The sequence below is a fragment of the Astyanax mexicanus genome, chromosome 14 (genome assembly GCF_023375975.1).
Source record: "Astyanax mexicanus isolate ESR-SI-001 chromosome 14, AstMex3_surface, whole genome shotgun sequence".
Lineage (NCBI taxonomy): Eukaryota > Metazoa > Chordata > Actinopteri > Characiformes > Acestrorhamphidae > Astyanax > Astyanax mexicanus.
The window spans coordinates 9159694-9179882 of record NC_064421.1 but is presented as its reverse complement, the minus strand read 5'-3'; the positions used below and the strand labels follow the sequence as shown (position 1 = coordinate 9179882).

Genomic DNA, 20189 nt, shown 5'->3' with positions numbered 1-20189 from the left:
TATAAACTAAAAAATATGTAAGACCCTTTACATTATATGTCTGTTTAATTTAAATTGCAATAACACTTTATTTATTTTTATAAAATTATATTTAATCAAAAGATCATTCCCCTCCCTGAATGCAGGCAACTACATAAAGCAAAATACAAGAGTATATCACAGTGTTCATTTTGACAGGTGATTTTGATACAGTCTTAGTCTTTTCACTAAAATGTATAATAGTTTTAGTTACATTTTAGTCTATCGGATATTATTAGTTTTAGTCAGATTTCAGTCTAGTTTAATTTTGGTCATATAAAAAGTATGTATTACATATGTTTTACTGTTTTTCTATTTTCTATTTGTTGTAATTTTAGATAATTTACTGCTTATGTTTTTTTTTTAATAAGAGCCTTTAGTTTTTTTTACATTTAAATTAAGCTAACATTTAAATATTTAAAAAAAAGTGGCCTATAATGGAGGTGGGAGGAATAAAGTCAAGTTTCTGAAATGATCCACTTCTACTGCAGTACAGATTTATACTAACATTACTGGCTTTCAGTAGACTAGACTTACATTACTTAAGTGTATTTAAAACTCCAGTTCAGTAACAGCAATGTTTAGCTCAGTTCAAATACAGCTAGACAGATTATATAATCTTCTGTATTTAGTAAAATATCCAGCATAACAGACTCTCTATCTGTTAAAAACTATAAAACACAAAGACAGAGGAGAATGCTGCCCTCAGGGTTTTCTAACAGAAACAGTGAGAGTTAGGAAAAAAGATGGAAAGTGCTTCCTTTCTGTGTGTTTATATACTAACCCCTCACTCGTGCTGAAGTTAACCTTAATTTACACGAAACGTGGATTAACACGGCTAACGTGCGTTACCCATTAGTTTATTAGAATGTAAAAAGCAGTGAAAGCATCTTAGCTAATGATGACAGATTGCACAGATCCCTTTTACACCTAAACATCGCTAACTTTAAACTGGAGACAAGCTAATCTAACTAGCAGCAAACAGAGCAGCGTTTACCTGCCTTCAGAAATCTGAACAAGCTCACCTCTCTAAATATCTTGGAGACGCATGCCTCATATTTAAAAGGTGAGTTTTCCAGTGTAGCGCCGCTGAATAGTATAAATGAAGTTTATCCAGTAAATGGGAGAGAAGGAGCCGCTATGTGAGGAGTTCAGAGTGGAGGGGCTCGGGGGGTGGGGCGGAGGGGGATGGTGGAGAGGGGAGGGGAGGGGTTGTACTGGGCTGAGCAGCAGTTCAGCGTGCTGCCTGGTCTCGTGCTGCGCCTTTTCACAACGCTACTTAAACGGGAAATAGAAAATTTAGTTTATCGAATTTCTCGCCCCGACTTATCGCGATATATAGTTTCCTCGATAACTATCGATATCGTTTTATCGCCCAGCACTACGTGATATTATTTAAAGGCCATAATCACCCACCACTACCCTTCATACAGTAATACAGAACACAATTAACATAACACTTCCCGGTAGTACTGCGTTAATAGCGCACAATTTAACCTCATATAAATCACTTCTTAGATAACAGAGAAAAAAGTTCACACTTTCTTCCTCTTTTCCGAAAAAGAGAACAGACCACACCGAGCGATGGCCTATGGCCAGCCCAAATTCATTACACCCACACTGCAGCTCGCCTGCTGACGGGACAGACACCACAGGAGGCGGAGGCACCTCTCTGGGCTGGAGATAGCCCTGTACACTTACGCATGATAATGTGTGTGATGACGAAGGCAAAGATGAAGATTGTCAGGAAGGACAGTGACAGGATGAACATGTAGAAGAAGCGGTAGTTCCTTTTGCCCACACAGTTTCCCACCCAGGGACAGTGATGGTCGAATCGCTCTGCAGAAACGAAAAGATTCAGTTGTAAAAGCATTACGAGTACAATCAGTATGAGTACAATCTCCCAGACAGAGGAATTTACTCAGTTTTAAGGAGAAATCTGCTGTGAAACCGACTTTAATCCGAGCATTCCGTAATACATCACTTTCAGCTGATGCTCCCAACAGGTATATAATGCTAATGATACGGGCATAGCTTTGCTCATGCAAAGAAATCTCTATTTCACAACATTAACAATCTCAAAGTAGCTCCACACTTTATTTAAATTCTCAGATGTCTGTATTTAACTGTTATTTACTTGAAATAATTTGAAATAAGATAAAATTAACCGGTAACCATGATTTCCAGTTTGACATCATTCCCAGTTTCTGACAAGGTAAATCTGAGGTAAATGGAGCACAGCAATAATCAGATTCTGGGAAACATAACAGTGAGTCAACTTTTTGGTTGAGTCATTTGCTGCAGACTGAAAATGATTTAATTTAACAAATCACAGACTTTTGAGAAGGAAGCTAAACCAGCGTCAAAGCCTGAGGATGACCTGAAAATAGATGAAGTGAAAGTCAATTAAAGGACTGAGAGCTGGATGAGTGCTGACTCATGACTCATTTAGTCATTGTGGAGAAAGCCAACTCTCAGGAAGTAGCCAATTTATTATTTATTATAACTGGAAAGGTGTGTGTGTGTATAGGAAGAAGGTGTTTACATTATGGCAAAAGTTTGGTATGTATTTATTTATGGTACAGCAACGGTCCTAAATGACTTAAATCAGTTTATACTGCCTTCCAGTTTACATCATTTACCTTGCAAAAGTTTGCATAACGTACCCACATAATTCATTTTTAGAAGTATTATTACAAACTATTATGTTTTAACAATATCAACTTACAATCTAGTCAATAATCGTCCAGCAAGTTTGAATGAATAACCTATTGAATTAAGTAAACCTTATGTTTTGCCTAAATTGCAGGCTAGTGTGGTAAAAAATGACCTGTTGTGTATGAAAGCACATTATTGCCATCTCAAATAAAACAAAACCAGCACCTTTTTTTTCTCATTATTATGTCAATAGTTATATATTTTTCCTGTTATTTTGAGATGCTAAGTAGTAATTTAAAGACTTTCAAAATAATAAGATAGTATCGTAAAATAATATGATCGTATCTTAGAATGAAGACTTGGTATCTCAGAAATAATAAAATCATATTTTTAATAGGATTTTTTTTTTATGTAGCAGGAACAGGCTTTCATAGTTACTTAATCAATTCATCAAGTTGTGTGTATTATTTGCTAGAAAGTAAGGGTTTAAATTACAATCCTTGTAACATACATAACATTTTCTTTGCATCTTGTTGATGCTGATGTCCACTTATTAACTAGCCTTCAGACATTGATTCAGTAGTTTTCATGGCATTCGGTTGCACAAAATACTGAAAAATACAAATGTTATCAACTGGTATCCCTGGTAACTATGCTAACCTGGAACAGTGCTTTAAAAGCAAAGTTAATTCAGTTAAAATCAATTAATATGATTCACCTATAACACTGGATAACACATTCTACAGTAAGCAAAGGATACCGGACACATTTCAGAACAGAAAGCTATAGAGTGAAAACGGAAGACCCAAAAAAGGATTCAAGGATTTAAACTTCCTTTGTGTCAAAAAAGAGACATAGAACACAGAATTTATGAGAGTAAATCTAGAACTCATAATACTGACATTTCCAATGAGAGGCTTCCTAAATATAGTATTTTTATTCACATACCCATTTAAACCCAGCATTACTCAGCATCTCACACACACACACACACACGTACACTGAGATAACAACTCACCCACACAGTTATCACAAAGGCTGCAGTGAGAGGCACGAGGCGGTCTGAAGATCTTGCAGGTGAAACAGTACTTCAGCTTGACGGTCTGTCCGTTAATGGTGACCTCTCTCGTCCTGGGGGGAGGTCTGTACCCCGTCGAGCTGGAGCCGTTGGCGATGTCTGTGAGCGAGATGAAAACAAGTGTTACATCCCAGTAGGAAGATGTTCACATTCCGCTTGAAGGCGAGAGGAGGCACAGCTGTTGGAGAGAGGAAACTTTTGGAAATGCTTTTGAAGTCGGTTCTGCTCTGAGCTTCTGCGTACAAGCTGTGCACCAGTCAGAGTGATGAGATATTAGTGCTGTGTATCAACAAGAACTTGGCAATATTATATGCATCATGCACATGATACAGACAGTACGATTAAATACATACCAATATATTGATTCATATTACAACTGATTAAAATGAACAGTTTAAGGAAGCACCGAGTGGTCCAGCAGTCTAAAGCGCTGCCACTATGAGCGGGAGGTCGCAGGATCGAATCCCGTTCATGTAGCTCGGCTATCGGCTGCCGGCGCTCAGAAGGAGCAAAATTGGCCCTGCTCCCTCCGGGTGGGTAGATGGCGCTCTCTCCCCATCACACTCAAAGGTGGCACCGGGTGGCACGAGGTGTCTGTGAGCTGATGTATCGGAACCTAATCGCTCTGAGCGTGCTAGCTGCTCAGGCAATGATTCATCAGCAGCAGCTCGAAAAAGGGATGACTGACTTCACACGTGTCGGAGGAGGCGTGTGCTCGTCCGCATCCTCCTAGGGTCACAGGTGCCACTGGTGACGGGGACGCACATAAGCGGTGGGACAATTGGATAGCCAAATTGGGAGGGAAAAAAAAATAAATTATATATATATATATATATATAAACAACACAAATCCCATTAATAATATCTGATTAAAAAGAAAGTTTACTTACAACAGTAACGCTGCTATCTAGTGGGCATGCTTTAAACACAACACTAAATCAACCACTGTCTAACATGTAATACTAATAATTAAAGATTAAAGAAGAACATTATTATTTTAAATGACTTTATTTTGCAAAATAAATTCATTTAAAATAATAATGATGTTCTTCTTATTCTTTAATTATGCAAACCGTGACAAAAGGTCTGAACATGAAGCTTCTCGGTCCACATTAGGCCCGATAACCAATATTTATTTTTCCAGAAATTATGATAAACAATATTACTGTCTTTTTAAAGACCTTTTTATTCCACTGATATAATGATATTACAATAGCACAGAATAATCAATAAAAAAATATCTGTAATTATTATGTGGTTAATCAAAAATACTCTGATTTGTTCTTCTTTTTAATATACATATTTATATTACAGTCAGTCGCTCAAAAATAAAAAAACTGTTAACCTCGGGTTGTTTTTATGCATTTTAAATTGTAACCTTTAATGTGCTGTGTAAAAGTTTAACAGAGAGCTTTAACAGAGGGAAAATGCAGAATTAACAGCAGCAGCTCCGTATTTGTGGGTGTGTGAGTGAGCGAGCAAGCAAGTGAGCAAGAGAGAGAAGTTATGGTAAAAAAGTTGGAGGTTTCATCCATATTTAAACATAAAACAACCTACAACTGAACAGGAGTATAAGTTTCCAGATTACTCGCATGCATTGTTGACAGCTCCAATATTAACAACACAATCAAACATTACTCTTAAACAAAAATCAATTAACTTTTAATTAAGACAATTTGGACATCTATACTGAAAAATACATAGTTATTATCCTCCATAAACAAAACATAAGCACAGTTTTAAAACAACGTTCATATACTGGCTTATTTGCATTAATGGGCTCTTCTCAATAACTAAACACAATGACCTATATTAGTTAGTTAAAATGATTGAGTTTATGCTCATATATTGTGTAATAAGTTGATAACATAAGTGCTGTGACAGGTCTAGTCTCCTTAACACAACTAGTGCAATTACAATTCAGCTGGATTTGGGAAAACTGCTCTTGTAAACTAAATCAAATGAAATACAGTTTAACAAAACATGTTTTAAATTACAGTTCTGAACTCTGCGCTCTGTAATTACAAATGCATACGCATTCCAGGCCAAGAGGACAACGCAGTGTACAAGTGTGCTGTGTAACCAAACATTCAAGAGTTTCACACAAGCATGCAAAGCCAGCATGTAGTAATTTGTAACTGTGTTTAATTATAATCCTCGAATACAGAGCATGACCAAAGTCTTTAAAGACTTCGCTCCAGGGTCACCAATTATCTTACAGTGTGAAACTCTAGAAGTGCTGGAAGAGGAAAAATACTTTCTTTATGAACACATTTACAACTTCAAAACACTAAAGTACTAAAGCAGAGACAAAATTACATTATTTAATCTAAGATTTTCCAAGTGGGCACAATGTTATTTGCTGTATTTTTTGTTAGGCCACAAAAAACTGTAGCTGAAACCAGATTTCATTTAACATTATACATAAGGACTGGACAGTGTTTCAAAATCAATAATACACTGTCCAGACAAAAAAGGTGACCTGGATTTAATCAAGTAAATAAGTAAGAGCCTCCAATTGGTTAATTGCTGCATGGGTGATTATGTTTCAGTTGGCAACAAGTTATTTAACCCAGCTGATGCAGTAAGAAGTTTCTCATTCGGTAAAAAAACACGTGAGAAGACATCCTGTGGTCATGGAAAGGATGTTAAACTGTTTCAGAAGGGTGCATTCAGCAGAAAAACATCTAAGAAGATTGCTGATGCTTCTAAAATTGGGTTGGGTTTATATTTAGTAAGTTTATTGAGGAAACATCATATTCAAGAAAGAAATGTGTGCAAAAATATCATGAGTGGTCATGACTGGCAATCACTTAAATGTTTGGTGAAATAAAAATCATAGAAAAACAACCTCACCTTAACGTGTTCACACATCATGCAGCAATAAGGGCACAACAGGTTTTGCTGTTGATTACTGTGTCTACTGTAACTGTAGATTAGCCCTTATAAAACAGGCCCAAAAAAATCCAACCCAATCCTTCCCCAGCTTGTGCACATTGTGTTTGAGCTTGGCCCAGACTGTCCCATATACTGTCATTATGAGCTCAATTTAAACCAGATTTCTTTACTATAAACCAGACCTTTTAACTATAATTAATTCTGAATGAGTGAAATACATCCAGAATGATGTTAATAAACTGTTCAACACGGAAGAAGCAAAGGGTTGTTATTTAATAAAACTGTTAATTATGAATGCTTAATTATTTTTTAGTAGATTACACATTCTAACTTGTGCAACTTTTTTATTTGTTTGACTTACTTTACTTTTGTTACTTTGCTACAAAAAAAAAAAATAGCATGAAAAAATGTGGGCCTGAGTCACAGAATTTTTTTTCCGTTTGTTTGTGTTTTGTGCCAAATCAGCAACATATTGGCTATTTTATGGCATCGGCAATGTTCGTGACTTGAGCATCACAGCCTTAAATCAGTTTCTTCATATGAAGGACTTCCAGAAAATTAAGTATTTAGTACAAGGCCAGAGGAAAGTGGTGGGTCACACTTGGGCTCAGGCAGATAATCTAAACTCGACTTACTTTTAAGCATAAATAAAAGGAATCTGAGTATAAATTAGTTTCACACATTTTGCTGTGACATTTCAAGGTAGTAAAATTCTAGCAGAAGAGCAGAATTTGGCACAATAGCTGGAAAGGCAAATTTGAACACCACAGATGCACGCCCTTCAACAATTCAATCAAGTATAGGGAGATGTCGCCTACATAGTTGACGAAAACAGGACGCATAAAGGTGCTCAGTTACTAATCCCAGATTTAAGTATAACATCAATAAAAAATACAATAAACAATAAATCTAATGTATAACACCTCCATCTCCATCTAACCACCCTTACAGAACAGCCACGCTCCCTCAATATAACATCAAGACCACCCATAAAATCCTGCTGTATCAAACTCCACAGATGCTACTGGTTTTAAAGTCAATTTATCCACTTCATTGGAGTTCATCCCATGACTGGAGCAATGTAGGTTTATTCTTAAGTCACATTTTACACTGGGACAACATCACTAGTGCTGATTTACAGTGTGCTGGTTATTCCCTATACAAGCAGGGGTGTTTGTATATATGTGTGTGTGTGAATGGAATGCTGCTGCATGTGGGCTGGTTCTACAGAGCGCGAGAGCAAGTGATAGCATGCGCGAGTTTGAAAAGGAAGGGGGGGGGGGGGGTGTAGGTGTGAAAAGGAGATTACAGGAAATTGAGTTTACGGGTATCCTTTCTTTACATGTGCAACATGATCAATGCATGCTTTGCTCCCTCTTTCTCTCCACAGCTTTCGCGTTCCCCCCACTTTCTCTCTCTCTTGCTCTCACTTACTTCCCACCTCTGCTGTCAGAATCCAACCTGAAGCCAGAGACTGCGTGGGAAGAGCATCAGCAGCTCGCAAAGCCAAACTGTGAGAAGAAAAGGAGGACTGCACTCACTGTTCCTGAATTAGAGCAGATATTAAGCCTATAATCACTGCTGAGGGTCGGTAATTGGGCTTAAACAAAAGCAGGCAGATCAGATACACATAAAATTTGAAATAGTAATTACTGTGCTCAAAATGTCTTGTATATGTTCGTATATGTTCTTTACCAACATTATCGTTCACTGCCCAAGTTCTGGCCTGCTCAGTGTGCACATGCCAGCTCCTCCCCTCTTTAGCACTGCACTCTGGAGCTCCATTCTTAATGAAGAGATTTCTTAAAAAACAGGCCTATGCTTTTTCCGTATTGCACTGCTCATTAGCATCATTCTGAACAGATTTCACTCGTTAAAACAACAAAAATTTGCAGTTAAAAGGTCAGATTTAGAATCTATTACTAAAACACTGCGGGGTTTAAATCGGGCTCGAGTTCATAATGACATAATGACGGGCCCGTTCGGGCTCAGACAGAACGTTCACTGGCTCTGGTAGGATTTTTTGGTTCAGATCTAAGCTCTGCATTATTCACGTTACATAGAAATCCAATAATTAAAAATACAGTTAGGATTTTATTCTACTCATCAAAATTAAAGGTGCAACCAAAAGGAATCTAGGAGTAAAGCCACAGAAGAACCCTTTTTTGGGTAAATAAAGAAGCAACACCTGAGATGAGACTCTGGAGATGTCTGTGTCTATGAATCGCTTACTTTATTGCCATTGCCAAATATTGTGGTTGCCTTAAATGAGACTAAATTTGTGTGCGTGCGTGCGTGCGTGCGTGCGTGTATATATATACATATAAAAAAAGTGAGTGGAACGTCAACACTATTAAACTAAAATGTATACAATACCCCTAAATTTAAAGGTCTCCTTCTGCTAAAATCCACTTTTTCTGTCAGCCAATCAGAGGCGATATGTTTGTATATTCATGAGAAAGAGGCAAAACCTGTCTTTCTTCAGAGACATTAATTCAGTGATCTAAAGCAGGGCTAAATAGAAACACCTGATAGCTTTTTCTTACAAAAACGGCAATAGAACGACAATAGAATAAGAAAGTCTGGAATGTGTATTTTAATCATAACTGATTTGTCTGTTTTTACTATTTAAACTGTAGTGCAGAGATGCATATCAAGTAAAATGCATGTCTGTGCACAAAAGTGTGTTTTTACACTATGCCTTTTCCTACTAATTCTATTGTCAATATAAAGCCCTAATAATGTAGGTATAATCCTGAAACTCAAGATGCATGAAGTGATAAGGTAAAACTTGTTTTTAACCAGAAGGATTCAAGGAGATTTTATTGTCATTAGCATCACATGTGGTACATGAGGTGAAACGAAATTGTGATCTCTCAAATTCCAGTTTACACCCAAGAGCTGTTATTAAAATAGATATATAGATAAAATAAAGAATTCAATAAAAATAGAATATACAAATAGATAAGATAAATACCCCAAAAAAGAAAAAAATAAATAGAGAGAGTAGACAGGTTGCAGCAACATGAAGTCCAGAGTGCAACTTCTCTTTTTGCAGCAGAATGAGGTGAAGCAGGATGAAACCAGCTAACTTTTGTATAAATTCAATGGATTCTGGCATTTTCAGCCTGTCAAGATCTCTGTGGGGAATTTGCACAAGGTTTTAGCTGCAGTTAGGATTCATATGTCCTGAAAAGACTTTTGCCTACATACATATTTACTGCAGTTTTACTCTACACTGCACCAACTGGACTGTAGGAGTTTTCAATGTCAGCCAGAGCATCTCTCCCTCAGCTCAGCAGGACGCTAAGAGCAGCTAATTACAGTCCAGCAGTGGAAGGGCAGTCTGGAGCACGGTCTGTGCACAACTGCTGGCACGCAGATACTCACATATAGATTGTGAAGTGAAACAGATGGTAAACAAAGCATGCGCTTCCTCATGTAAGCTGTTTTAGCAACAGCATAAAAAAGGCAGGAGGAGCAATTCAACATCACTGGGCAGCTTAACACATATGTATATGAGCTAACAATAGCTGGCACTTTTAGAATCTCAGCAAACACTGAATAAAAAAAAAATATATATATATATATATATATATATATATATATATATATATATATATATATATATATATATATATATATTTATATATATATAAATATTCATAACTTGGTTAGTAGAATCGTACCTTGTCTATCATTTCATTATCCTTTTTTTGTGTATTTTTGACTGGGGCTCATGTAATGAGCAATATTCATTATTTAAACATACAAATGACTGTAAATGAGCCAGAGGCTCACGTTTTATGTAAAGCCCTTTAAACTGCAATCTAAAACGATTAAATCATAAAAAGAAATATCTAAAAGTCAAATACAGACGAGACAAACAAACACAAGCACCCACACAAACACCATTATAATACACACAACTATGGGTGTGTTATAGCCGGCCTAAAATTATATCACAATATTTCAGTGTATTTTTGCACACTGAAGAATTATTTTTGGAGGAAAAAATATTAAAATTGAGCATTTAAAAAAAAAACCTGAAACAAAATAAATGTTACAATTTATTTCATGTAAGTATAACAGTTTTAAACATTTAGAAAAATTAAAATCTGTACACTTTTGTCTATTTTGTAAAAGTTTATATAAAATAATATTGTAACAGAAAATCAAAAATCTACCAAAATACTAGAATACAAAATATTAATAAGCTACACATAAGCTACAAGCAAACGATTAAACAAAAATTATCCTTAAACCTTTATAAATAACTTAAACTATAGACTCCTTTCAATAAAGAAATAAATTTATATAACGGTCACAATATATTGTGTCCAATATGATATGGCGCACCCCTACACTCAACGATGTCTAACTAATGCAACTTAACGTCTTCCTAACATTCATCACTCAAACATTCATACCAGTTCAACACACAACTCTTACCAACAAAGCAAAGTAAAGAGAAAAGTTAAAAACAACAGCACAGCATTTTACAAGCTACAACAGTTACATCAGTCCAACAACTCTATTAAATAACAGTAGCTCTAAATAATCAATAAGTAAAATGAAGTCAATGTTTAAACTGGATTATCAGATAAGAGTTAAACACAAACCCCAACAATGTGCATTTAACTTGCACATGTGCGTTTCACAATATAAATGTGCTACCTAGGTGCATTCTTTCCAGGACACGTCTGTAGAGCGTCTGAAAGTCCACACTCCAGTCTTCACATCATTAGCTGGATTTATCTGTCCATTGTGCACAAAAACAGAGTTTCAGCTGCCCATCTAGATAACCAGGGTGATTTAAAGAGTGTGTGTGTGTCTTTTGATACCAAGAGTAGTATCAGAGTAATCAATACCACAGTGACATTAAGAAACCCCCCGAAAAAAAAAAAAAATCAAAGCTTGCCTTTGTCTGAACTCCAAAGTGTTCAGACAATCTAATTCTTTAAACCCAGTGTCTCATTTAAACACGGTCAACACAAAGGGAAATATATCAGTGAGGAAATAATGTGCAGTATCGCATTCACTTACATTCATCAAAGAATTTATAAGAACTTTACAATTGTAAGAATAAGTATGTCAACCTTGGACATTTCCTGTATTTCTGCATCTGTGATTGCTAATAAAGCATGAACTTGAATAAACTAATATACACTAGGGCTGCAACGACTACAGAAGTAGGGATGCATCAAAACAGCAAAACTGAACAAACCAAAAAAGTATAAAGTATAAATAGAAACTGAACATGTTTTTTGTGCAGGTTATAATTCATTTTGACACTTTTTTTCAACTACTGCTGCATTTACACAGACCACCTCACTCTATTGAGTGTACACATTTCAGCTGAATACCAGAAGTGCCTCTTTTGCCATTTTCTGCTAAACTTCTGGTGCAGATATTAAACTGCATCAGTACATTGTTAAAGAAATCAAAGCACAATGACAAACTTTCTACATTAAAAATGAAAATTATATCATGTTTTGGATATACTAACGGATAGGTTCACCTTCCACTCAAGACAAAAAGTACCTACAAGTAGAATAATGCAATGTTGTATGGGACTAATCTAAATCTAACTGTTGGCTAGAGCACTAAATTACTGTATTTATTGTTATTCAGATCATTAATTCATACTGTACAAGTATACAAGCAATAACTAAACATATATCAAATCTAAATATATATACTACTATTTACATGGACACCAGAAACTCTAAACAGAAACCTACTCATAGTTTGATATACATTTTTAATATGTTTCTGCAAAAGCTTTATTTTTTCTATCCAACCTCATAAATCCTCAGATAAATAAATAATTGTGCTACATGTACTGCATATCGACCATCCCTACACTGAATCCAAACATATCGCTATAATATTACCAACACCACCGGGCGTACAGCCAATCGAAACAGACATCAGGACTGAGGCTGGGCTGCTGTCACTCCCCAGCGCACCAGGGCAAACTAGGCTAATGAGACTGATGAGCAGCCACAGGCGAACTGCAGACACAGAGGAAATCTTCACACAGACAGTCACTGAATCAGACAAAGAGAAGCCAGCGCTTCCTTTTGTCGTCTTCGGTCTGCTGCATTTTACTGGCTGTACAATTACTGTCACAGCTCAATTCAGCCCCTTCTACTCAACATCTCTCCTTTTCACTTTCCCATCTGTCAAACTAAAGACATGCTCTCAGCCTTCAGGACAAGATAAAGATGCAGCAGACATGAGGGAACATTCTACAGAACTTTGTTGGGAAAAAAAAGACAACAATGAAAAAGAACTAATTAAAACTTCTCTTACACGCCATAAAGAACATCCAGGTCTGCAAAAATAGCAGCAGCTATTATAATAAAACATTAGGTATCTATCAGTATGATGTCATCTGAAACAAGCTAATCAGAAACCATTTACTGTCATTCACTGTTCAAAATAGTCATTTAAACCACAATTAAAACAGATAGAGATGGCACAATATCACTTTTAGCACCTTTAATCACAATTAAAACATAGAGAAGGCAAGACACCACTCCTCAGTCCTCATCGACTGGTACCAAGCCACAACCCCTGGTTACTGAAGCTGCTGCACCACTAATACTTATCTTTATAAATGTGCTATTTTAATTGTAGGAACATACTATGCAAAACTTGACTTCCCATATAAACTCTCTAAAAACAAAAAAAAAATCCATCTGTTATCTGTGAATCAACTAAAAGAGTTTGGTGTTAAGAATTTTATGCTTTGATAAGCCATTTGGAAGGCTCACTTATTGTGACATTACAATAAGAAAACCTGCATAGAACAACCCTGGCACCACCCCTCAACCCTTACCAGAGCCCCACCCACTAGATGAATAGTTAAATATATGCCATTTCAATCAGCTTGGTCGAGTAACTCAGATAGTACACAGCAGGATTAGCAAGCAGACTTCGTCTGAGGGAGGGATCTGTATCTACTCTCTGTGGCAAGTCAGCAGATAAAGGAGATATAAGTATTTTCGAATATTGAGTTTTGTGCTTATAACTCGGTTAATCATGAACAAGCATGTTTGTGTGTTTTGCCATTTAGCACAAACTAACACTAACGTGGAAAATGCTCAGCATAACTATGATGTGGCCAGCAACAGCTAATTTGCATAAAATCTAACTTCTCATTAAGTTGAAACACATTACATTAAAATAGTTTCAGAAGAAGCATGCCATACTGAATAATCAGGATTATTTTTTGTAAACATTGTTGTGAATAATCTTCTTAAAATCAACACTGAATTATTGCCCAGCCCTACCATGGAGTCCATTTAAAAGCTTAAAAGCCCAGAGAGTGAAAAAGGTTACATACACAAAAAGTCTGACCTACGCCAAAATTCAAAGGCTAGAAATCTGTTTGAAAGAGATTATTATTTTTTTTAAATAAATTCGTTTTTAACTGCATTACCATGAATATTTACATAGAATATTTCGATTTACTTATTTTTTTTGTAAACCAACGACGTCTTGGTCTGGTAACAGTGCCAGATGTGGCCGTGTGTTGTAGAGGATACGCATCTCAGGGGAACGCTTGTAACACACAGACATATTGGAAGCACATGTACAGCAAGAATGTAAAGCTAGCCTCTAAAGCAAAAAAAAAAGAAAAAGAAATCTAAACAAACCACACACCATACAACAAAATCCTGTTTCCTGAGTCTGACCACACCAAGACCCTATGTAACCTGCTGCGCGAGCCTATACACACCACGTCCTGTTACTATAAGAACCTATCCTGCCCACTTCCTGTGGAACAGGAAGAGGAACATACTTGAAAACATACTTTTGTATTCAGGACCCTGATTCTACATATAAACTAAACTACTGTATTTAAAAGTAAATACACTACAAAGCAAAAATATCACTTATAACAATACGATTTTTTTGTTATTGTGTCAAACATTTTGTTACGATATTATTACATATAATTTAAAACTGAAAATTCCAATGCATACAAATAAAACTAAATGTTGCAGTGTTTACCAGTCACGTTTGGGATACAAGTTAGGACCTTTAAGACAAATGACTAAGAATTTATTTTTTAGGGATCTGCCTTTTCCAGCTCTGGAAACATATAAGAGACCACTTCAGTTTCTGAATCAGTTTCTATGATTTCGCTATTTATAGGTTTATGTTTGAGTAAAATGAACATTGTTGTTTTACTCTATAAACTACAGACAACATTTCTACCCATTTCCAAATAAAAATATTGTCATTTGGAGCATTTATTTGCAGAAAATGAGAAATTACGGAAATAACAAAAGATGCAAAGCTTTCAGACCCCAAATAATGCAAAGAAAACAAGTTCATATTCATGAAGTTTTAGGAGTCCAGAAATCAATATTTGGTGGAATAATCCTGGTTTTTGAATCACAGTTTTCATGCATCTTGGCATGTTCTCCTCGACCAGTCTTACACACTGCTTTTGGATAACTTTATTCCACTCCTGGTGCAAAAATTCAAAAAGTTTAGCTTGGCTTGATGGCTTATGCCATCTTCTTCTTGATTATATTCCAGAGGTTTTTAATTTGGTAAAATCAAAGAAACTCATCAATTTAAAACAATCTGTTTTTTTTTGGGGGGGGGGGGGTAAAATGCATACAACTTATTTGTACACTATTTTAGGGCTAATTTTGTGGTACATTTATGCCACTAGCTTTTATCTTGTACCATTCCACTGATATATCTGGTATTGCTCCAATAAACCATGTGTTTATGGGAACAGCAGAAGCAGGAGTGTTACAGAACTATCTGGTTAATAGAGTCAATTCAACAGCATTTAAAAGTAATATAAAATAGAATATGGAGCATTCACCATTCATACATAGAGCCTTCAAACAAATCCAGACTGATAAGGGCAGATTATTGGCAGTGCTGCTCCACATCAGCAGATACTTGAGATTCCTTGCTGGCTGCAGCAGCATGCTGGCTCTAAACATTCGACAGCATTGTTTTTGTGAAGGAGCCAATATGCTGAGTAAGATCAGCTAAACAGCATTATTCACAGCACAAACAGGCAGGCTTCCTGGCTCCGTGCTCAGGACAGACAGTGGGGACTCTCTGCAATGTAGGTCAGTCCTGGTAAATGGCACAGTCTGCGCTTTCACTCAGTTATAGAAAAGGAGTTCCTCACTGAATGAGAAAGGAGTGCTGCACAGTGTAAGGAACAAGCCTCTGGCTCTCGGCTTTAGTCCTTCTGAATCTGGTTCCAGCCCAAAGACAGACTGAATATGCTTAACAGAATTAAACATATGAGCAATGATGCAAAAAAACAAGCGGCTTTATATGGTTTTAGTGACATACAGATATAAATTTAGGCTATGTCCACATTACAAGCCACATTGCTCAAATCCGATTTTTTGCTCAGATCAGATCACATTCACAAATGTAAGTGACCTTTATTTGTGTGTAATGTGAATTAATCTGTCCCTGAAACGCTTCAAAATTTTGCCGCCTTCTTCACCACCAATAAAAAACCTCTATTAGAGAGACGACTCGTAGCTTTATAAAGGGAAATGGATGAGTTAGCAGCTCATATGTGGAGTATCTTTTGCTGGAGTGTAGAGTAAACAGCTGGTCTGAAGTTCATGCTCAGGTCGAGGAGGTAAAAAAGGCCAGGTGGTTTGCTTTTGCTGTTTTTGCAGCTATAGCTGCACCGCTGCACCAAGAGATGTGTTGTGGGTAAGAGAGAGAAGCATGTAGTGCTAATGCTAATGCGTAAAAGCAAAAGGACTCATGAATTCCGATTTGACCGTTCACATTCATGTCTCATGTCCATGGATAGAATATATGTATCAGATTTAGAACCACATATAAAAAGTGCCTCAAATTTGATCACACAGCCATGCAAAAAAAAATCAGATCTGAGCCACATTGAGAAAAAAATAATATTTGAGTCACTTCAGCCTGGTAATGTGAACATAGCCTAAGACACTTTACTGCAACATTTATCAACCAGTCTGATTCATGCTGAACTTCCCAGTAGCAAACCATCTTTGGCTTGGAACAATCATTGTGAAAGTGAGAGTATGATTCTTGAGTCGCCACAAGCAATATCGAAACAGGTCAACAATAACAGCATACGTAATTACCTAAATATACTTAGACAGGATTGAGCAGTATAACTAATCCCATAAACTACAGCGTGAACATTTGAATGGTATTTTATAAATACATGTCTGATGTGTCAAATTTATGTCTAGCTCATTCAGGCCAAAAAAGGTCATTCATTCATGTGCATTTAAGGTGGCCACAAAATGTAGAGGCTGTGAGAGCCTCAGGTATCGTTCTGTGCTGTGGTGTTAGCAGTTAAGACTGTTACCAAACATTATCTAGCTATCTAACCAAGACAACACTTTCTCAGAGACAAGATTTTAACAACAGTACTCAGGTTATTTAGTCAAAAACAGCTGTACTGAGCTGTCAGATACTCTGTACTAGTGTATCTGTACTATGGGCTAGCTTACCAAGTAAGCTTCTGAACCCAATACTACAGAAAAAAGATCATTTCTGCGTTCTGTCTGTCCTCTGTTGCTTCCTCATCGTCTAAATGTTAAATTACAAGTGTTTAATAATAAGTTTCAGTCAGACTGTGGTGAACAGAATGTAAAGCTACCATACTAGAGAAGTGAAGTCCTGTGATTTGCTGTGCTAAACATATTTTAATGGTCAGACTGATGGTTTTGGATTTTCTGTATGACTTGATGTAAAAGTGTGCACAGTGTTTCTTAGCCTGTAAACAAACTAAACTTTGCATCTGATAATTTTTAGTTTAAAAATAACCTAGAATTTGATGGTATTGTAGAAAACTGAACACAGGGCATGCACAATTAATATAATTAAGTTGGCTTGGAAAAGCCAACTTACTGTTCTTCGTAATCTTATTATTATTATTATTCTATAAACTTTTTATAAACAGTTTCTCATCCTACAGTTGTCAAGCCAGAACCACGAAACTTCACACGATGATAGAACCTATAGCCTATAGCGTGGTGTGCTTGTGCTTTTCTAAGTGATCGGACCACCAGGGTCCGATCGGTGGTCCGCCAAAGTCAGATTTTTTCCCATAGACTTCCATTCACACTTTTTTCAAATTGCTCTAAAAGTCACAATATGCGATATGCTGATCTCACCGAGACGATTTACGGTTTTCGTAAAATTATCGTACAAACTTTCCCCATAGGAATGAATGGGCGGAATGTTGGCCATCTCACACACACCAGCCGATCCTGCGCACGGCCCCCCTCTCTGCCCTGCTCCTCAGTACTGTATCTGTATGGAGAAGATCCTGCTGAACACAACCCACACCAGAACCAATACCACACCACACAACACATACACCTCACCACACACACTTCAAACCACACATACCCCACACCACATACACTCCACATTACACATACCCCACACCACATACACTTCACATCACAAATACCCCACACCACACACACTTCAAACCACACATACCCCACACCACACACTTCACACCCCACACCCTCCACATTACACATACCCCAGACCACACACAGTTCAAACAACACATACCCCACACCACACACAGTTCAAACCACACATACCCCACACCACACACTTCACACCCCACACCCCACACCCGACACACAGTCCACTCCCCACCACACAAACTCCACAGCCCACACCACATACACTCTACACACCACACACCTCACACCACACAGTCCACACCACACCCTACACACATTCCACACCACACACACTCCACCCCACACACTCCACCCCACACACTCCACCCCACACACACTTCAAACCACACATACCCCACTCCACACACACTCCACCTCACACATACCACACACACACACACTCCACACCACACAAACCCCACACCACACACACTTTAAACCACACACACTCCACAGCTCACATACCCCACACCACACACACACACTCCACACCACACACACTCCACACAGTCCACACCACACACACGCACACACTACACGCACACACTACACGCACACACTACACACGCACACACTACACACGCACACACTACACACGCACACACTACACACGCACACACTACACACACACACACACTACACACACACACACACCACACTACAGTCCACACCACACACAATCTACACACACATACCCCACACCACACACACTCCACCTCACACATACCACACACACACTCCACACCACACAAACCCCACACCATGCACACTCCACCCCACACACACACACTTCATACCCCACACCACACACACACACACACACACTCCACACAGTCCACACCACACACACGCGCACACACACACACACAAACACACACACACACAATCTACACACACTCCACACCACACACAGTCCACACACACTCCACACACATTCCACACACCACACACAGTCCACACCACACAGTCCACACCCCACACTCCACACGCTCCACACCCCATACCATACACACTCCACACCACACACTCCACACCACACGCAATCCACACCCCACGCACTCCACACCCCATGTACTCCGAACCCCAACCCACACACTCCACACCACACGCACTCCACACCACACGCACTCCACACCACACGCACTCCACACCACACGCACTCCACACCACACGCACTCCACACCCCATGAACTCCACACACTCCACACCCCACTCAACACACCCCACATCCCATGCACTCCACACCACAACCCACACACACTCCACACCCCACGCACTTCACACCACAACCCACATCACACACTCCACACCCCTCTCCACACCCACCACACAGTCCAAACCCCAACCCACACACTCCACACCACACGCACTCCACACCGCACATCCTCCACACCCCAAGCTCTCCACACCACACACACAGTCCACACCACACCCTAAACACTCCACACCCCATGAACTCCACACACCACACACACTCCACACCTCACACAATCCACAATCCACACCCCATGTACTCCACACCCCAAACCCCAACCCACACACACCACACGCACTCCACACCGCACACCCTCCACACCCCAAGCTCTCCATACCACACACACTCCACACCACACAACCCCATACCACACCCCACAGTCCACATCACACTCCACACCACACAACCCCATACCACACCCCACAGTCCACATCACACTCCACACCACACAACCCCATACCACACCCCACAGTCCACATCACACTCCACACCCCACTCAACACACTCCACATCCCATGCACTCCACACCACACCCCTCTCCACACCCACCACGCACTCCACACCCACCACGCACTCCACACCCACCACGCACTCCACACACCCCACGCACTCCACACACCCCACGCACTCCACACACCCCACGCACTCCACACACCCCACGCACTCCACACACCCCACGCACTCCACACCCCACGCACTCCACACCCCACGCACTCCACACCCCACGCACTCCATCCCACACCCCACGCACTCCATCCCACACCCCACGCACTCCATCCCACACCCCACGCACTCCATC

General features: G+C 38.7%; 1 protein-coding gene across 2 annotated transcripts in view; it reads right to left on the bottom strand.

Annotated features, from left to right (window-relative positions):
• Window positions 1-20189, bottom strand: part of LOC103028758 (zinc finger DHHC-type palmitoyltransferase 14) — a 67923-nt gene that overhangs the window by 22617 nt on the left and 25117 nt on the right. For both annotated transcript variants that reach the window (XM_007248453.4, XM_007248454.4), the window contains exons 4-5: window positions 3695-3853; window positions 1720-1857 (exon numbers count right to left, since the gene is read on the bottom strand). In XM_007248453.4, coding sequence (XP_007248515.3) covers window positions 1720-1857; window positions 3695-3853 — 297 coding nt within the window. The remainder of the gene's footprint in view (window positions 1-1719; window positions 1858-3694; window positions 3854-20189) is intronic.